General features: G+C 39.1%; 1 protein-coding gene and 1 pseudogene across 1 annotated transcript; one reads left to right on the plus strand and one right to left on the minus strand.

The window, feature by feature from the left end:
* Nucleotides 1–8,214: 8,214 nt before the first annotated feature.
* Nucleotides 8,215–12,311, plus strand: LOC123131514 (uncharacterized). Its single transcript, XM_044551170.1, has 5 exons — nucleotides 8,215–8,358; nucleotides 8,435–8,521; nucleotides 8,822–8,974; nucleotides 9,788–10,021; nucleotides 12,246–12,311. Exons 1-5 carry the CDS (start codon nucleotides 8,215–8,217, stop codon nucleotides 12,309–12,311), a joined length of 684 nt encoding a protein of 227 aa, XP_044407105.1.
* Nucleotides 12,312–13,644: 1,333 nt separating this feature from the next.
* LOC123131515 (uncharacterized) lies at nucleotides 13,645–16,821 on the minus strand (annotated as a pseudogene).
* Between the last annotated feature and the right edge of the window lie 812 nt (nucleotides 16,822–17,633).

Consider the following 17,633-nt stretch of genomic DNA (forward strand, 5'->3'; position numbering starts at 1 on the left):
TCGATCATCAGTATCTCAATACCTAGTTCAATCTCGTTACCGGCAAGTCTCTTTACTCGTTCCGTAATGCAACATCCCGTAACTAACTCATTAATCACATTGCTTGCAAGGCTTATAGTGATGTGCATTACCGAGAGGGCCCAGAGATACCTCTCTAATACACGGAGTGACAAATCCTAATCTCGATCTATGCCAACTCAACAAACACCATCGGAGACACTTGTAGAGCATCTTTATAGTCACCCAGTTACGTTGTGATGTTTGATAGCACACTAAGTGTTCCTCCGGTATTCAGGAGTTGCATAATATCATAGTCATAGGAACATGTATAACTTATGGAGAAAGCAATAGCAATAAACTAAACGATCAAAGTGCTAAGCTAACATATGGGTCAAGTCAATCACATCATTCTCTAATGATGTGATCCTATTTATCAAATGACATCTCTTTGTCCATGGCTAGGAAACTTAACCATCTTTGATCAACGAGCTAGTCAGGTAGAGGCATACTAGTGACACTCTATTTGTCTATGTATTCACACATGTACTAAGTTTCCGGTTAATACAATTCTAGCATGAATAATAAACATTTATCATGATATAAGGAAATATAAATAACAACTTTATTATTGCCTCTAGGGCATATTTCCTTCAGAATCTACTCGACTATTACTTCATCCATCGACCACTATCCAGCATGCATCTAGGGTATTAAGTTAATAAAAATAGAGTAACGCCTTAAGAAAGATGACATGATGTAGACAAAGAAAACCCAAGCAATATGAATAAACCCCATATTTTTATCATTAATGGCACAATACAAATATGTGTCATTTCCCTTTTTGTCACTAGGATGTAGCACTTCAAGATTGAACCCATCACAAAGCACCTCTCCCATTGCAAGATAAATCAATCTAGTAGGCCAAACATCCGTGTGACATCCATGTTGGGCCCATGTGGTTGCGGTTTTAGTCCCACCTCGCCGTCAGAGGAGCGATGCGACTAGCTTAAATAGCCACATCGTGCAAAAGCTTTAAGCTTCTCTCTCTTAATTTGGGCTATCAATGCCCGCTTTGTGAAGTAATACCCTCCGCAAGGTGAGCATCCATGGCCCCTACTCTCAGTGATCAATAGTGTTTAAGTATGAGAGCTCTTTTTGAATCATTTCGTCATGCTCCTACAATAAAGTCACCAGAAAACCTAGCCGGACAATGGGTCGAACACATAGAGGGCAAGGTGTAGTCTGGCGCAAGTGAAATCGGGTAGGTCAGAAGGTGATTTGGTGCAATTTGTGGTGGCGTTCGGTTGTTGGGTTCGATGTGGAGGATGCGCCTGGTCGCACCAGGCATCCCCATATTCATCCTAGATTTGTGCTGGATATTAGGGGTGTCAGTCAACCCGAGCATTTGAGGCCGGTTTGAGGTGCTCGTCTGGGTCATTGTTTTACCGTTCAGTGACCGGTCCATCCGCCCGGTCGTTTGAGTGCCATTTGAGGCATCCGGCTCTAGATGCTCTTAGGTGTTTGAGTCGAATATGTGTAACCTTAACCTATTATATATGGTGACGCGAGCTAGACAAATAGACTAGATATAGGTTGCTAGGCTAGATAGAGATCACCAGAGGGACAATCCTAACACCCGTGAAAGTGGTGGCCGAACCACCGTGGTGTGTGGTCCGAGATGCTTTTTGATACTCTCAATGGGTTTATCTTTGTTCTACTAAGTTAATTTCTTACATGTGGAGGTGCACCCGTTGTCATGCTCTAGGTTGTATCCTATGTTCCGTGAACCTCGTTAACAAGTCTCGATGTCTTTTTGTCATATATAGCTTGTCTTTGGTTGATCGACTATGCCTCAAATTTTCAAACATTCCGAAAGGAGAAGTTGCCCTAGTGTTGTAAGGCCCATGGAAGTCAGGGGATAATGGCTGAACTAGGGTTTTGATTCAATCATGCTTCTGCACCTTTGCTTTCCTTGCAGCGGTGACTCCGGTGACTGTCCATCATCACCAATATAATAGAGAGAGAGAGAGAGTGCCATTACCGCTACATCACTAGATGGGCAAGTCCATGGACCATCATCGATAACCCTCTTAGAATCATATGGCGTCCTCTAATGAAAACTGATCACTAAGAGAATCCAATGTACACTAAAATGTTTATTCCCTATTTTTTTCTAAACAAGATGTAAATTAGACACATAGTTCTAAAACAAAATGACAAATAGATCAATGCAAAAATATATAATAAAGGTATTTTTTTCTAGTTGTAAGTATTTGAGTTTTTCTTTTGTACAAACTTTTCTTATAATATTATTATAAAAAACAATTAACTTAATTATTTAAATCATAGTTGATTTATCTTCCTTAAAAATACCGGTGTAATGCTTATCTTATTTAGTTGACACATAATTCTAAAACAAAATGAAAAATAGGTCAATGCAAAATATAAAATAAAGCTATTTTTTTCTTGTTGTAACTATTTGAGTTTTTTCCTTTGTATAAACTTGATATAAGGACATTCAAGAGGTTAATGCGTAACTTCATATATTCATATTTTTTTCATTTTTTAGTTTCTGTCATTTAATTTTAAGCATATTGCTTTATTTTTCACTAATAAGGTTTAATTTTCCAAAATCATATTCAAATCTTAAGAGATAATTGATTCTTAGTCCCACCTCACCGGCAAAAAAATGTTAAGACCAATTAATGTACGCGATCATTTTAACCCGTTTATACTAAAGATAAACTATTGCAATAAAGATTATTATATTGTTCTACTTAAATAAATTTGTTGAGCATCATCGATCAAATTAAACTTTGAATATAAAGATACTTAAATTAACAATTTTATATACTTATTTAAACTTTTTCTTGTCACGGTACAAACTTAATGAGTATTTTTATTTAGTTTCAACAGTTAACCATATACTAATTCAACCTAATATTAATTATAATATTCATTATTATACAATTGTAATGTATATCGTTAAAAAATTGGTTTTACAAATTAAAAAATGGAAAAAGTTTAATTTTAAAAAACTTTACAATTTTTTAAATTACATATATATGTGTGGGTTCATATAATGATTATATATATATATATATATAATAATAATCTAGAGATCTAAACATAGAATCTAATTAATATTTTAAATATGGTTTCTAGTGTATTATTAGGTAGCATTTGTCTAGAATCTTCTAGTGCAAAATTGAACTGTTAGAACATTTATCCTATAAGTTTGATTCACTCATACCTTGACAATATAATCATCAAAAAGTAAAAAAGTCATTAATTCTACTTTTTTACACATCAATTTAATCCTTTCTTATGCTCAATTCCAATGATGTCACATCCAATTTTTTTTTGCCAATTTTGGAACATAAATAATTTAAATAGTTTTAATTACGTCATCTTTTATGATTGCTTGATCTTAGCTTGTTTTGAGTAGGATTTGATCCATTTTAGTAGGGGTGGAAACGGATCGGACGCGGATCGGATAGTGCTCTTGCCACTTCCATTTTCATATTTTCAAAACGAATACGAATCCGAATACGGATGTTATCGGATACGGATGCGGCTCGGATATTATTCGAATACGGATTCGTATCGGATATTTTCTTGATTCGGAACGGATACGAATAATATCAACATATTGCTTAAGTAAATTAGTCGATAGCTATGTGACCTGAAATAATCAACTTGTGACATACAATAAGTCAATGATAAATAGGTTTATGAATAAATACTATTGTAATGCATAATAATTTATAAGTTTAATCATATAAAGAGTAAAATTTGACCACTTATTTGGCTTTTATGTTGGATAATTGGAATATTGGGTCTAGAATTTTGAAAATTACCTCCCATAATCTTATTCGGATACGGATATATCCACTTCCATATCCATATTTGTCTCAAAATCTCGTACCATATTTTATTTTTTATTTGTTTAATAAATTCAGATACAGATAATTTCCATTTCCATTTTGGTTCGGATGCGGATGTTTCGGATACGAATAGGCATTCTCTCGAATACGAATATCGGATATTTTGGATTATCCGCTACCAATTTCCACCCCTACATTTTAGTGTTATTTGTGGCTCAAAAATAATTTTGAAACTATTTAGAACCCTAATTTTTTATAAGGGATTATTTATAATGACAACATAGAGCTACAAATTTGGGTGTGACTTCCATTTGATGTTGGATTGGAGAATAATTTCAATAAATACAAAATTTATTGAGACTCCAATAAAAAATTGGGAATTAAATTGAACCCTAAAAGTATTTAGGGAATAAATTAATATCCCAAAACAGCAAACACGGCGGTACCGATCACTCCTTTCGGTGAAACCAAAACGTTACGAAAGGGAAACAGAGAGTTTGCACTACGAACTCGGTGGGACCAATCACTCATCTCGGTGAGACCGGAACGTTACGAAGTGAAACAGAGAGTTTGCAATCCCATCTCAGTGAGACCAAAATCCCTATCGGTGAGACCCAACTGATTAGGGTTTCTGGCTATGGCTATGTCAAAAGAACTCGGTGGCACCGGATGAATCAATTCGGTGGGGCCGAGTTTGACTTTAGGTTTAGGACATGTTTGGATATGAGAGTGTGGTTGAGGGATTTGGAGCATATCACTAAGCACTTGAGCAAGTAGACCATTAAGCAACACCTCATCCCCTTTTAATAGTATTGGCTTTTCTTATGGACTCAATGTGATCTTGGATCACCAAAATTGAAATGAAGAGTCTTGAGCTTTTGCCAATATTTGTCCTTAGAATTTTGAGGGGTCCACATCTCTAGTCCATGCCATTGCCAATCATTGAACTTTCTGAAATGATCAACTTGAAAGGATATTAGTTCAATGAGCTATATGTTGTTATGAATTACCAAAACCACCCGGGGATTAGTTGCACTTTCAACGGCAATCTTGATGACGATCACCACTTGATGTCATCCTTTCCATGGGTTGTATGATATCTTCCTCTTGACACAAGCCCACGGACACATACCTAACCCCACATGGAACTCTCACATAGACCATGGGTTAGTACAATAAGCGTAATGGACAAATCTTACCATACCATGGGCCACTTCATCCCTCTCGGTACATCTTTTACGCTTTGTGAGTTGATCAACTTGATTCACTCTTGACTTAGTCTTGATCAACCTTGAATCTTTCCAACTCTCTTCAGTTGGATGATGTCTTGAAGATAAACATGAATGACACACAATCTTCTTCTTCAAGACATGCTTGCAATAAGCTCAACACTCACATGACCAATCTTTGGATAATTCCTTAATAGCACCTTGGTCAACTCAGAAACTCCTTGAAACCTACACATGGACTTCAAGAAAAGCCTATGGACAAATCCTTCAAATATAACTCAATGCAACCATTAACCATAGAGAATGTCATCAATTCCCAAAACCACACATGGGAGCACCACATGTCCTTTCAAAGTTCATATCCAAAGTTGTGTGCTCCTGTCTGATCTCATAACAAGAGTATACAAAAGATGAATGGTTAGCATATAATCACAACAAGAGTATACAAAAGATGAATGGTTAGCATATAATCACAAAAAGAAAAACCATGAAGAATCCTAGACAAAAAGCAAAGAAATCAATAAAGGGAAAAGTAAATATTAAAAGTACTACTCCTTGTTCATTTTGGTAACTAGAGGAACACGATGGCCCTCCTATTCAAGTAAAGCAATAAGAATCTAACTTAATTCAAATAATTCCAACTTAATTCCTATTGCCATTTATTTTTTTAATATATGCTTTCCCTTTTTTAAGTATAGTAGTTGATTGCTTAGTAAAGTGTTCTAGACATCAGAGCAGCCATATTTTCAGTGAAGTTTCATGTTTCGTGAACTTTTATGAAATTATGAAAGTGTTCAGTGAGCAATCTAGTGCTAGCACACAGATAATTTGTCTTCATTTGGTTCAACTCACAACAACAAACAAAATTGTGTGCAATTCAGTGATAGAAAAACAAAATTGTCAGGGTAGGAGTATGCAACATCAGGGTAGGAGTTAACCGAATTTACACTACTGATAACCAAATGTAGAAGAAGAATGTGCTAACTTAATTTACACTAAAGGAAGCAATCCAGTGCTAGAAAAACAAAAAAAATATTTACACTTGACTGAATTTACAGTATAGTGAATTTGAGTACTTACAGAAAATTGCTGCTGTTGTCAAATTACTCTACTCTCCATAGTAGAAAAAATAAGTTAATTGCTGAATTCTTTAAACTAGACATCAGTTGATGATTTTTTATGTGGCACATCAGGGGCAAGCAGCACACCATGATTCTTTCTGTGGCACATCAGGGGCAAGCAGCAGACCATGATTAACTGAATTATTAATCTGCAACACAATGAAAAATTGTTCCATGCTTTCTCTTTGTCATGAAATGAAATATGACCACTGTTTTGACTTGGAATGACCATTGCAAACTGCTCTATGAATTTGTACTGCTCCCTGAATTTTGGACAAATTCAAAGTAGCAATGTCTATTTCTGCTACCCCTGGTGTTGATCCAACCATTGCAAACTCAGGTAAAGTACCTCGCTCCTGCTCCTTCACAATTCTGCAAGTCCTTCAGTCTAAGCCTATGAGTAACCTTGTTTGTTCACTAATTCAGTTTACTGTACAATTTTGTGCATCTATAGTTTACTCTTACAGACTGAATATTGTGTGTGTATGTGTACACGGTCATCAAATTACAGATTGGATGATCTGGTGGTGCTCTAATTCACCTCAATTTGATCTATAGAACAAATTAGCATCAATTTAACACTGATTTCAGGGCGCTGGCTACCTTTCACTTCAGTAGCAGCAGAGGCGGCGAGGAGGAGCTGGGTTGCTTGGACGAAGAAGAAGAAGAAATCGGCGAGGAGGCACATGTGGGTGGCGGTGATTGCCTCTGTAGTAGGAGGGCGGCGGTGCTAGGCCCGACGGTGGATGCATTGGCCACCTCGGTGGACGACTGTGGAGGAGCAGCGGTGGCCGGGGTATTTCCCAACTCCCGTAGCGGAGTGGTTGGCCTTGGTAGGTCGGGGTTGCGGCCGGGGATGTGAATAGGACGGCGAGGAGGAGTCATCCATGAGCCGTGCAGTCGCCACCTGTCGAGGTGTCGCCACAGAGGAGCAGGTGGGTAGCGGCGAAGCTCGCCTCCGTAGGGCAGGTAAGCAGGGGTGGCACAAGATGGAAGCCGCGGGGCAGGTGGGAGGTGGCGCAAGTGAGACTTTGTTGCCGGCTGATCCCTACGGCGACCAGGGCACGCGGTTCTTGCCGACGACGGGGGGAGACGGAGGCTGGGGCATGCGGTGCCCGCAGGCGTCAGGGGAGGAAGAAGGGTTGATTAGCACGAGATTTAAAATGATAAGTTTTTTTTGTAAAATTACAGTTGAACTAAGCTGGTGACATGTTTTCCCGGACGGAGGGAGTACTGTTTAATTATGTTGCAGTGAGCCGAAATAATAGTTTTTTTGCCGAGGACACATAAATGCATATTTTCATAATCACACAGTTGGATCATCTTTGTTACATTGTAGTGGTGCTCCACGATTTATTTCAAAAAAATATTAAAACATTTACACCGTAAGAAGCTTAGTGAGTGTTAACATGTTCTCTGGCAAGCTATGATAGACACACTTTTACTATATATATATATATATATATATATATATATATATATATATATATATATATATATATATATATATATATATATATATATATGGGTAGAAAGGCAAGGTGGTAAAGAGGAGCAGACCCAGAAAGATTGCCTTAGAATAGATTGGAGATTACAATTTAAGGCAACAAATCAATTATATTAATACTTTCCCTATCAAACTTGGCACTTGTGAAGATTTTTCTATGCATTAAACACATCACATCCTTTATATCGCACTAACACAATAGATTTTGTACAAAAGATAAGGATGATCATATCTTAGGGCATTTGATGCCATATTCTCAAACACATCTTATCATATATAGTGCAATTAATGCTATATTTTCTAGTGGTCATATATCTTAGTACAATTAATATATGCTATCTTTTGTATGCATACAATAATCCTTAGGTTATACATTATAATTATAAGCAACATTAAATGTGAGGTGCACTCTGATGCATATAAATATGATGGTCTAAGAACTCCAAAACTAACAATTCCCTATTTTCACAATGAAAGGGATGCAAGCCATTAGTGCAACTCTTTTCATGTCATTTCTAGTTCTGGTGACCAGAGGAAAAGATGTGCAATACAGAAGGCAACAGGAAGACAATACCCAGATTCTCACTTATCACCGAGTCAATAAAACCATTGTGGTATGAATAATTAACCTTCTTATGTATATTTAGCATATGTTTTGGGGGTTAACAGGTAGAGGAAACATCAAAATAGATGAAAGATGGAGATGTCTATGACTGCATTGATGTGAATGAGCAACCGACTTTCAGGCACCCATTATTGAAAGACCACAAAGTCCAGGTAAATTAATTTCATAACAATATGATGTACCTCCATGAATTGTCTAGTATATTATTAGTTCATGATTAATTGCATAAATGTTGATTCAGCATGTTCTACTCCCTTCATGTTTCATTAATCTTTTTGGATATGTTTTTAATGCTAGAAAATTAGGGCTATTGGAAGTGTACTGAACTAAGAACCTTTTTACATAATATAAGCTTTATAAACTATGAATAAAATTACAACATGTTTTTTGTGTATTGTCTTATACATTTGTAATATTTTGTTTATAAGGTGGTTCATTCTATTTTCAAACAGATGCAACCAAATCATTTCCCTGTTTGGATGGATATCCAAACATTGCCTTCAGATGAACCATCTATCATTGAGTGCCCAACGGGAACAATTCCAATACTGCGTACTAATGGAAGTGGCACCATAGCAGCACATAGTTACGATGGGCAATTGGAGGTGAGTTTTTGTATAAGTTACAAAATGAATTTGTTATCACAATTTTACATGATTTTTGTAGGGTTGATTATGGATATTAGCGTGTAATTGTGGCATTTGATACGCATGTCAAATTTACAATGTTGAGTTAAAGAAGCAGCATAGACACCATAATAATCTAATTAAATTACAATAAGGTATTTTAAGAAAAAAATCACCTTCCGATGGTAATGGTTAATTTTCCATCAAGTGTCGTAATAATGAACGGTCTAGGTTCGTCAAGTATGATGGAAAATGATTTATAGAAAAGAATGCAATTTTATAGTGAATGAAGGGCCTCATATATACTCTACAATATTTGAGTAGTTGGTAATGATTTTTGTACCCTCAAATCTTTATTTGTACTAAAAAAGTTATGTATGAACATTATGTCTGCATGAAGGTATTCCAATTTCATTACCAAGTTTTAGCAACACTCTCTTGGACAGTTTCATACTATATACTAATCACAAATTCTTAGTTGTCAGAACTAAATCCCGAAATGTGAATGAACACACATCTTAAGATTTAAGTTGTACTGACAACATGGAAAAATAATGTAAGTAATATGAACCAAAAGTGATACATTTGAAATGCTTTCGAATACGAATCATATAATTTTATGTGTCACATAACCCATAACTTAATAGCTTAATTATTGGTCAAATTAAAAATTATAATGGGGTTGGTGCCTTACATTTTGGAGAAGATGAATTACATGTGATATCCTATCAGGCTTATCTACACATACTATTCATTCTTCTCACTTAAAGGTGTCACTTTTAATTCTTGCAGTCAGCGGGACTCATATATCAGGGTGATGTATATGGGGTGCGTGGTGTATTAAATGTTTGGGAGCCAAAGGTGAATAAATATAGTAAGGATTCAAGTGCAATGTGTGTAGAAATGAAAAGTGGAGGAGAACAACACACTGACAGGATTGGTGCTGGTGTTCGGGTCTTTCCAACATTGAGTGGCGATACTTTTGTTAGATTTCATATTTCTTGGGTAATGCTTAATTTTATTCAGGTACATGCTATTATGTTATATATTTTTATGATAATAAATTAATAATATAAGTTCATATGGGTCTTTCCAACATTGAGTGATTTTATTTCGTGTGCATAACCACTATATATACCTTACTGAACGTGACCACAACTTGATATGCTTGTTTACCATCTTACACCCACATACTATCTTTTTGCACATATATGACACTATTCTAATAATATAGATTCAAAAGGCAAGTTCAATTAATCATGACAATACTTTGAACATGAAGGAAATACACATATATCATTCTGATTCATATCCCTTGCTATGCAAAAAGGATTAGGTGAGGACATGCATGCCTACTATATCTCATCAAAAGGATTATAAAATAATTCACCGCTAAAAAATACTAGAAAGAATAAGATCATGATTGTAAATAATCTTAGTTATTTAATAGCCTATTTATCTCACACAATATTGATTTAAGGACGGCATCTAACCTGCAATAAATATGGATTTATTTTAGGACCCTGTGTCAAAGAACTGGTGGTTGACTTATGAGCATGTAGCAATTGGATATTGGCCAAGTGCATTATTCGAATTCCTTAGGAACAAAAGTGACGCAGCATTCTGGGGTGGGATTGTTGAGGGGCCGACTGCCTCGTCGAACTCTCCGCGAATGGGCAGTGGACATTTTGCTTCCGAGGGATACGGAGGAGCGGCTTTCGTAAAAAATACCCAGATTGCGAATAATAAGAAGGGATATTTTGACACTCCAGATAAGTATCAAGTGCGTCCTGAATCAAGCGATAAATCCAAATATACCGTGGAAAGATTTGAATATAGTAAATATGTAGGTATGCGTATCTTCTATGGTGGATTAGGGTCTTATAAGGCCTACTGACATGAACTCAACAAATATATTAAAACAATCACTATGATCAAATAAGTGATGGTGAATTATGTATTATCAAGTTCTGTTCATGATAGAAGTTGGGTCCTAGCAGCAGTATTGGGGCCCGCGCTACTGCCGGAACGCTGAACTTAACATTTAGCAGTAGTGTGGGCCTCGCCTCATCTTACTACTACATTTATTAGCAGTAGCGTGAGGTAGGACCCACACTACTACTAAATAGCAGCAGTGTTGGCTACTGCCCCGCACCACTATTATGCATCCGTATTTCATTTCAGCATATTTATACCGCATTTATACACCCTTATAGAATTGTTATACCGTAGCAATGATATAACCACTCATCATCATCATCGTAGCGATATAACAACTCTGCATCGGTCGGTGATGATCGGTGGTACTCTGCAGTGGGGTTGAGTGGTGTGGGTTCGCGACCCTTGAGACTCGACCGGGACAGCGGAGGCTCGACGCGGTAATAGTGGCGAGGTGTGCGGTACGCACGGGACATGGAGACGGGTCAGGGCTCTAGTGGTCATACATGTGGTGAGACAACTGCGAATTTGACTCGGGATGATTACAAGCAATGGTGAAATTACTTCAAGTTTCAGACAGACGGTCAAGAAAGGAGCGGTGATGTTGAGTTCAGGTAACTCTTATGTGTGACACCCAATATGTGAGTTGTTCACTTTCACGCAGGTCAGTGATCAGTGTGTGATGATGTTGGACTGATACTCTGGAAGTTGGGAGTACAAACTAGAGTAACAAGGAACTTAATTTTGCTCGAGTGTTGACTGTGGTCAAGAAAAGGAGGGACTACAAGTTGCAGGTGGAGTCATATGGAGTCTTTGGAGTAGCAGCGGTACTCATGAGATAAGCTCAAGTCCAATGTACATAGAAGTTTGACGCATTAACGAATTCAAGGTGGTGGAGGATATTCGCCAAGGTGGAGTTTGTTAGAGTTGTGTCAAATATAGTGTACGAGGTAGGTTACAGTTGGACTTGTAGTTGTATTGTGTTTAGATAAGATATGGAGCCGTGTCCTAGTAGGATACTTGTATCCTAGGCCTCTCATATATAGCGGGGCTAGACACACGATATAACCTATGCCAACATAATAGCACCAGAACGCAAGGGGAGCCGACGGCATGTGCCGGTGTCCAGGGCGACCGGGTGCGGTATTGTAGCGGTGTCACATCTCGGTGATGTAGCCATATCGGTGAACCGTAGTCAAGCCCCGGGATGTAGTCATATCGGTAAACCTCGTTAACAAATCTCGGTGTCATACTTGTGTGATTGCTTAGTCCTCGAATGATCAATGATATTGCCTCGAATTTATTGTAACAGCAGCAGTTCCGCTGCATCTGCCACAGCAGGTTCAAAGCAATGCGAGCTTCAGGCATCAGGGGGTGATAATGAGCCTGACAGACTGCTCAGCCATGAATGATAGCGTTAGTACATTTCTTAGGATTTGTTATTAAATTAAAACTGCTTGTACGATTGCCCATCTCGGACAGGTGCTTTGCGCGCCGTATGCCCTAGTAAGCAGAGGATGGTTTGGTCTAATGTTCTTTGGCGGGGACTAATATAAGCGGCTGCCTGTTTTGTCTTCCTCGCTAAAATCAATCAAAAAATAAGAGTGCTCTCCTGTTGCAGCAGCGATAGCAAACAAAGCCTGAAGAACATGATAGTTCAAACCTCATGCAAATCAATCAAAATACATACTCCTTCCTTTCATCTATATAGGGCCTAATACGTTTTTTAAGATCGCCTTTGACTATTGACAAGATTAATAGTATATGAGATGTATAATATGAAAATTATATCATTAAAAACTTCTTTCACATACGAATTTGATGATATGCTTTGTGTAGTATGTCATATATTATTGCTCTAACGTTTGGTCAAAGTTAGCCTCGAAAAATGCATTAGACCCTATATAGATGGAAGGAGGGAGTAAGTCTTTTCAGGCAGCACTAACATGTTGCTGAATCGTCGTCATCAACGGAAGCAACACTCACACTATGGGTTTTGTAGCTGTGCTAGGCACACCACATGCACATCAGACGCTCTTATTTTAGATACAAACATAAGAAAAAAATCAAACCAAACCGAACCACGTGGCTGATGCACCGTCTTTTCCTCACTGGAGAGACACACACAGAAATCATCAATCAGGTGCACGCACACAACATCAAGCACCAATTTATTCTTGGGAAACTGAACACAACTTCAACTGGGCAAGCCAACACTTGATTCAACCGTTGTTGCAGCAGCAGCAGCAGAAATCATCCCGCCTCCAGATCTACAAATGTAAAATGATAAAACTAGTTAATGCAAGACGATAATATAGCTTAATGCGTCAAATAAGCACAAATGAAGAAAGATACAGTAGTGCATAGGGGCCATTAGCTCCTTGCTATATGCATCATTTTTGCAGTTCAGAATATAGCACAGCATATATAGTGAGTGCCGCAGATATATACACACATGATTTATACTAGTCCCTCCGTTCCTAAATATTTGTCTTTCTATAGATTTCAACAAATGACCAGATACGGAGCAAAATGAGTGAATCTACACTCTAAAATATGTCTATATACATCTGTATGTGATAGCCATCTGAAATCACTAAAAAGACAAATATTTTGGAACGGAGGGAGTAGATGTTATGGCATATGATACGGTACAGGAAACAAGAAAAGGGTGGGGGCATGCACATGCATACCTGAACGCTCAAAGCAATTCAACGGAGGACCGAGACTCGAGGAAGGGCCTTCTTGTAGTACTGTGAGTGGTGTGTCTTAAAGAGTGACGGGTGGTGACCGGCCTCCAGCCCGTCCCACTCTAGGTTATCCCACAAGTCCTTCTCACAGTCCACAACAGGAAGACTGACTCCACGGCGAAGGCCCACCGCCGGGAGGCGCCTAAGGCCCCAAGAGTCCCTTATCCTGATGGTCTCAAGCTTTGGAGCAAACATCTTGTCTTCACATATTACCTCCAGATTGTGGGGTTGATGCAGGTAGATGTGCTTTAGCTGTGGAAAGTTCTTCACCGTGTCTTCTCTTCCAGCGTCATAATTCACGTCCCATGGGAAGATCTGCCTGAGATTACCACAGCCGACTATTTTGATGGTCTCCAGGCTGGGTAAGATGAATGATGAGATTGGGAGGACATACTTGAGCCTCGGGCAGTTGTGCAAGTGTATGCTCCGCAGTTGTCCAAAGACAAATTCTTGCTGAACTGCCCACATTATTCCTTGGCTCCAAATGCAGCCAGCCGTTCGGAGATCGGTCACCCAGATGGTCTCCAAGTGAGGAAAGGAACAATTGACCTCCTTGATATAAGGGACAAAAATTGCCTGTAACTTAGGACACTTGTCGACATGGCACCATCTCAAATCAAAACGAGCAGGTTCACCTATAAGGACAACAAAATCTTGTTTGGGGGCAATAGCAAGCATGGAAAAATTGTCATGGACGCGCAATGAGTGAGCCCGGCATATCAATTGAAAAATAGCTATGACTCCCCAATCGGAATCCACATCAGTGAGGTTAATTCCATCACCAATCTCGACATGACGGTGCAGGGGTACAAGCAGTGGCTGTGGGACCTCATAAGAATCGACTACAATATCATGGTAGCAGCATCTGATGGGGCTTCGGACTGGCCGAACTACCTGCCCATTGTGGGTCTCAATCCCCACGTTATTAATGCTTCTCCCTTCAGCTTTGATCTCCAAAGACCCATACAGATTCAAGTATAGGCTATCAGTAATCAAAAACCTGGAATTGTCTTCCCACAAACCGAGCACCAACGACAGGATGAACCTTGCATCTCTAACATAAACTTCACCGTCATATTTTCTGTTAACACAGCAGATAAGTGAAGAATCATGTGGCCTGATGGCGCCCTTTCCTTGATTGCTGATGCGTAGCATTTTCAACCTTCTTTTGACGCTCCACCATAGTATTGCGTGGAGGTTTTCACAGCCTATCAGAAAGAGCCGCTCTAGTTCAGGCACCTGCACCACCTCACTGCTCAAGTCAAGTTTCCTGATTAAGGTGTTTGATAGGTCTAGCTCCTCAAGGCACGGCAATTCTCCATGCAATGTGAAGTTCTCCAAATGCACACAACCAACCAAAGAGATCTTGGAGACTTTTGCTTCTTGGATTGAACTAAAACTTAAGCTAAATGATTCAATTGAAGGAGGGAGTCCTTCAGGCCCAACATGCTCCAACTGAACACAGCCATCTAGAATCAGAGTCTTCAGACCAACTGTCTCTGATACTCGTGGCAAAACTTGCATTGTACTATTCCCAGATAGATCGAGGAGCTCCAACTTTACCATATTTGTGAATTCATCCAGTTCATCTGTTTCCCAAGAGCATGTAGGTTCAATTATTCGAAGCTTGCGGAGGTTCTGTAGTTGTCGCCATGAAAAATTACGGCACCAAATCCTTCCCTTCTTCACATGTACCTCCCTCATGTTTGCAGCCATTTGCTCTATTGTCTCTTGTGGCAGAGCCAGTTCCCAGGTTGTGTCATATATATCTAGCACCCATAGGCTGTGAAAAAATTCCATAGTTGGTTTCCTTTGCTTCACGGGTTCTTCTTTTTGTTGATTCTTGCAGCTGTCCAATCCAAGGAAGCTTAAGCTTCGACAACAGCGGAAAGGAGGTGAAGAAAAATTGAAGGAGCAGTTGCATAATCTGAGCACACGAAGATTTTCCGATTGATGAAACATGCCATCAGGTAATGATGGTAATGGAGGATTGGATCCCCTTTGGACTGCAAGGAAAAACGACGTTGACTCTGGAGGAATAGTCACCGCCTCGATCCTTTTTATTTCTTCCATACTAGTGGAGGTGACAACCATTACCATCCAACGTTTCTGGGCGTCCAAACTATCAGTAAAATCTTCCAATATATCAAATGAGCAGTCCTCTAATCTGATCCATTGATGCAAAGCAGTACCAACATCCCATGCTTCATCATCATGACCTCCTTGTACAATGCCATCGCAGACCCAATATTTGGTAGCATGGGTAGCCCACTTATAGTCAATAATGTCGCTACCCCGAGAGATTAATGACAACAGATACATGCAGCACTCGGCCACTATTTCAGGGGTGATGGCAAGATTTCCCATAGATCGAGCAATTTCTCTAGCCTCTGCCTGTAGAAAAAACTTGTGACTGAGACTACCTCTTTCGTAAACACAGAAAGTTGAATTGTCCATCTTTTTCTCAATTCTTGAGTTGGGCAGAATCTTTCTTCTAAAAGTCCACAATATTCTAGTGCCGAACACTGCTCGAGGAATGCCTAAATCATTCAAGTCAACTCTGTTGTGGCTCCCATTCTGAAATACCACTAAACATCTATGCTCCTGTAGGGATCGATGGATTACTGGCACAACATGTTGTATCTCAGCTCGAGATCCCTCATCTAACCCTTCCAATCATCTTTTTCATATTGCTTATCAAAAATAGCCATTACAGTTTCAGCAAGCTTCAGTTCCTCGGCTATTTTCCTTTGTAGTGCTCTTCGACTTTTCCACCTCGAGCAATCGACGTGGATGATCTTGTCGAAATTCTTCATCAGAGACGGCGGAGGGTCTTCGACAATAGCTCTAAGCACCACAGAAGCAGCCAACCCATGCCATCCATTATAATATATGACACTATATTTAGTTTTCTCAATGAAATCGATCAAATTCTCTACCGCCGCCTCGACATGGGGTGATTCATACCCCAGCACCTGGTTATGACAATCAGCTGAGGTTAACTCACGTATATATCAATTTTGGCCTAGTATTACTTATACTTATTTAAAAGGTATAGGCAAAGCTAGAAGTGATCAGAGAGACCATTCCCGCCGATAACTGTTTCTTAGTTTTGGTTAGGACCACTAAATTGGGCATGAATGCTCATGATATGGTAACACCCACACCTACCAACGGATTAGGCTAAATGCTACTGGGTTGTGGTTTACATGTGCATGGGCCAGTCGATCAGACATGCAGCTACAAAAGCAGCGATGCAGAGATGGGAGGGAACAGAAATAAACTGAACCGTGCTCGATCTTCCTCTCGTCTGGATCCCCTACCTCTCCGGTGACCACTCCACAAGTACCTTATCGTCCTCTGCTCACGTCAGGCGATCCCCGGGGCAACGAGTTGTGACAGACCTAAATCAGATTCACTTCAACATAGGTCATCGACACATGACACTTGAACCTTTACTGAGCAAGCGGTTCTATGACTAAAGAGGACAGCTGGGGTGGAGATCAGGGTAAGTGGGTAACTAAAAGATTTCTATAAATTATTTGGTTGTATCAGTTTGATATATGGAGGACATAATCCCTCTGTATCGACTGCGCCTATTACTCAAGAAAAGGGTTGAACCAAAGTTGAAAGGTTAGAAGAATTGCATTTCCATAAGAAACATCAAATCAAGATTAATTTCGGATGTGCAATTAACTATATGTACCATATGACAGTCTTAAATCCTAAATGTGTCATCTTTTTTTTCAAGATCTGATAGAACAAGCTCTGTCTCATCAATGTTATGCATTTTATTGTTCGGTGCCGGTTAATAGGAGCAGGCATGGCAGATTAGATCTTCATAGTTGCGTAATGGCACATACTGGATGTGTGTGTGTGTGTGTGGTGTGTCTATATATGTAGTGTATGCTAAGATTTAGAGGAAGAGATTTATGCACATAATACCATGA

The sequence above is a fragment of the Triticum aestivum genome, chromosome 6A (assembly GCF_018294505.1).
Source record: "Triticum aestivum cultivar Chinese Spring chromosome 6A, IWGSC CS RefSeq v2.1, whole genome shotgun sequence".
NCBI lineage: Eukaryota > Viridiplantae > Streptophyta > Magnoliopsida > Poales > Poaceae > Triticum > Triticum aestivum.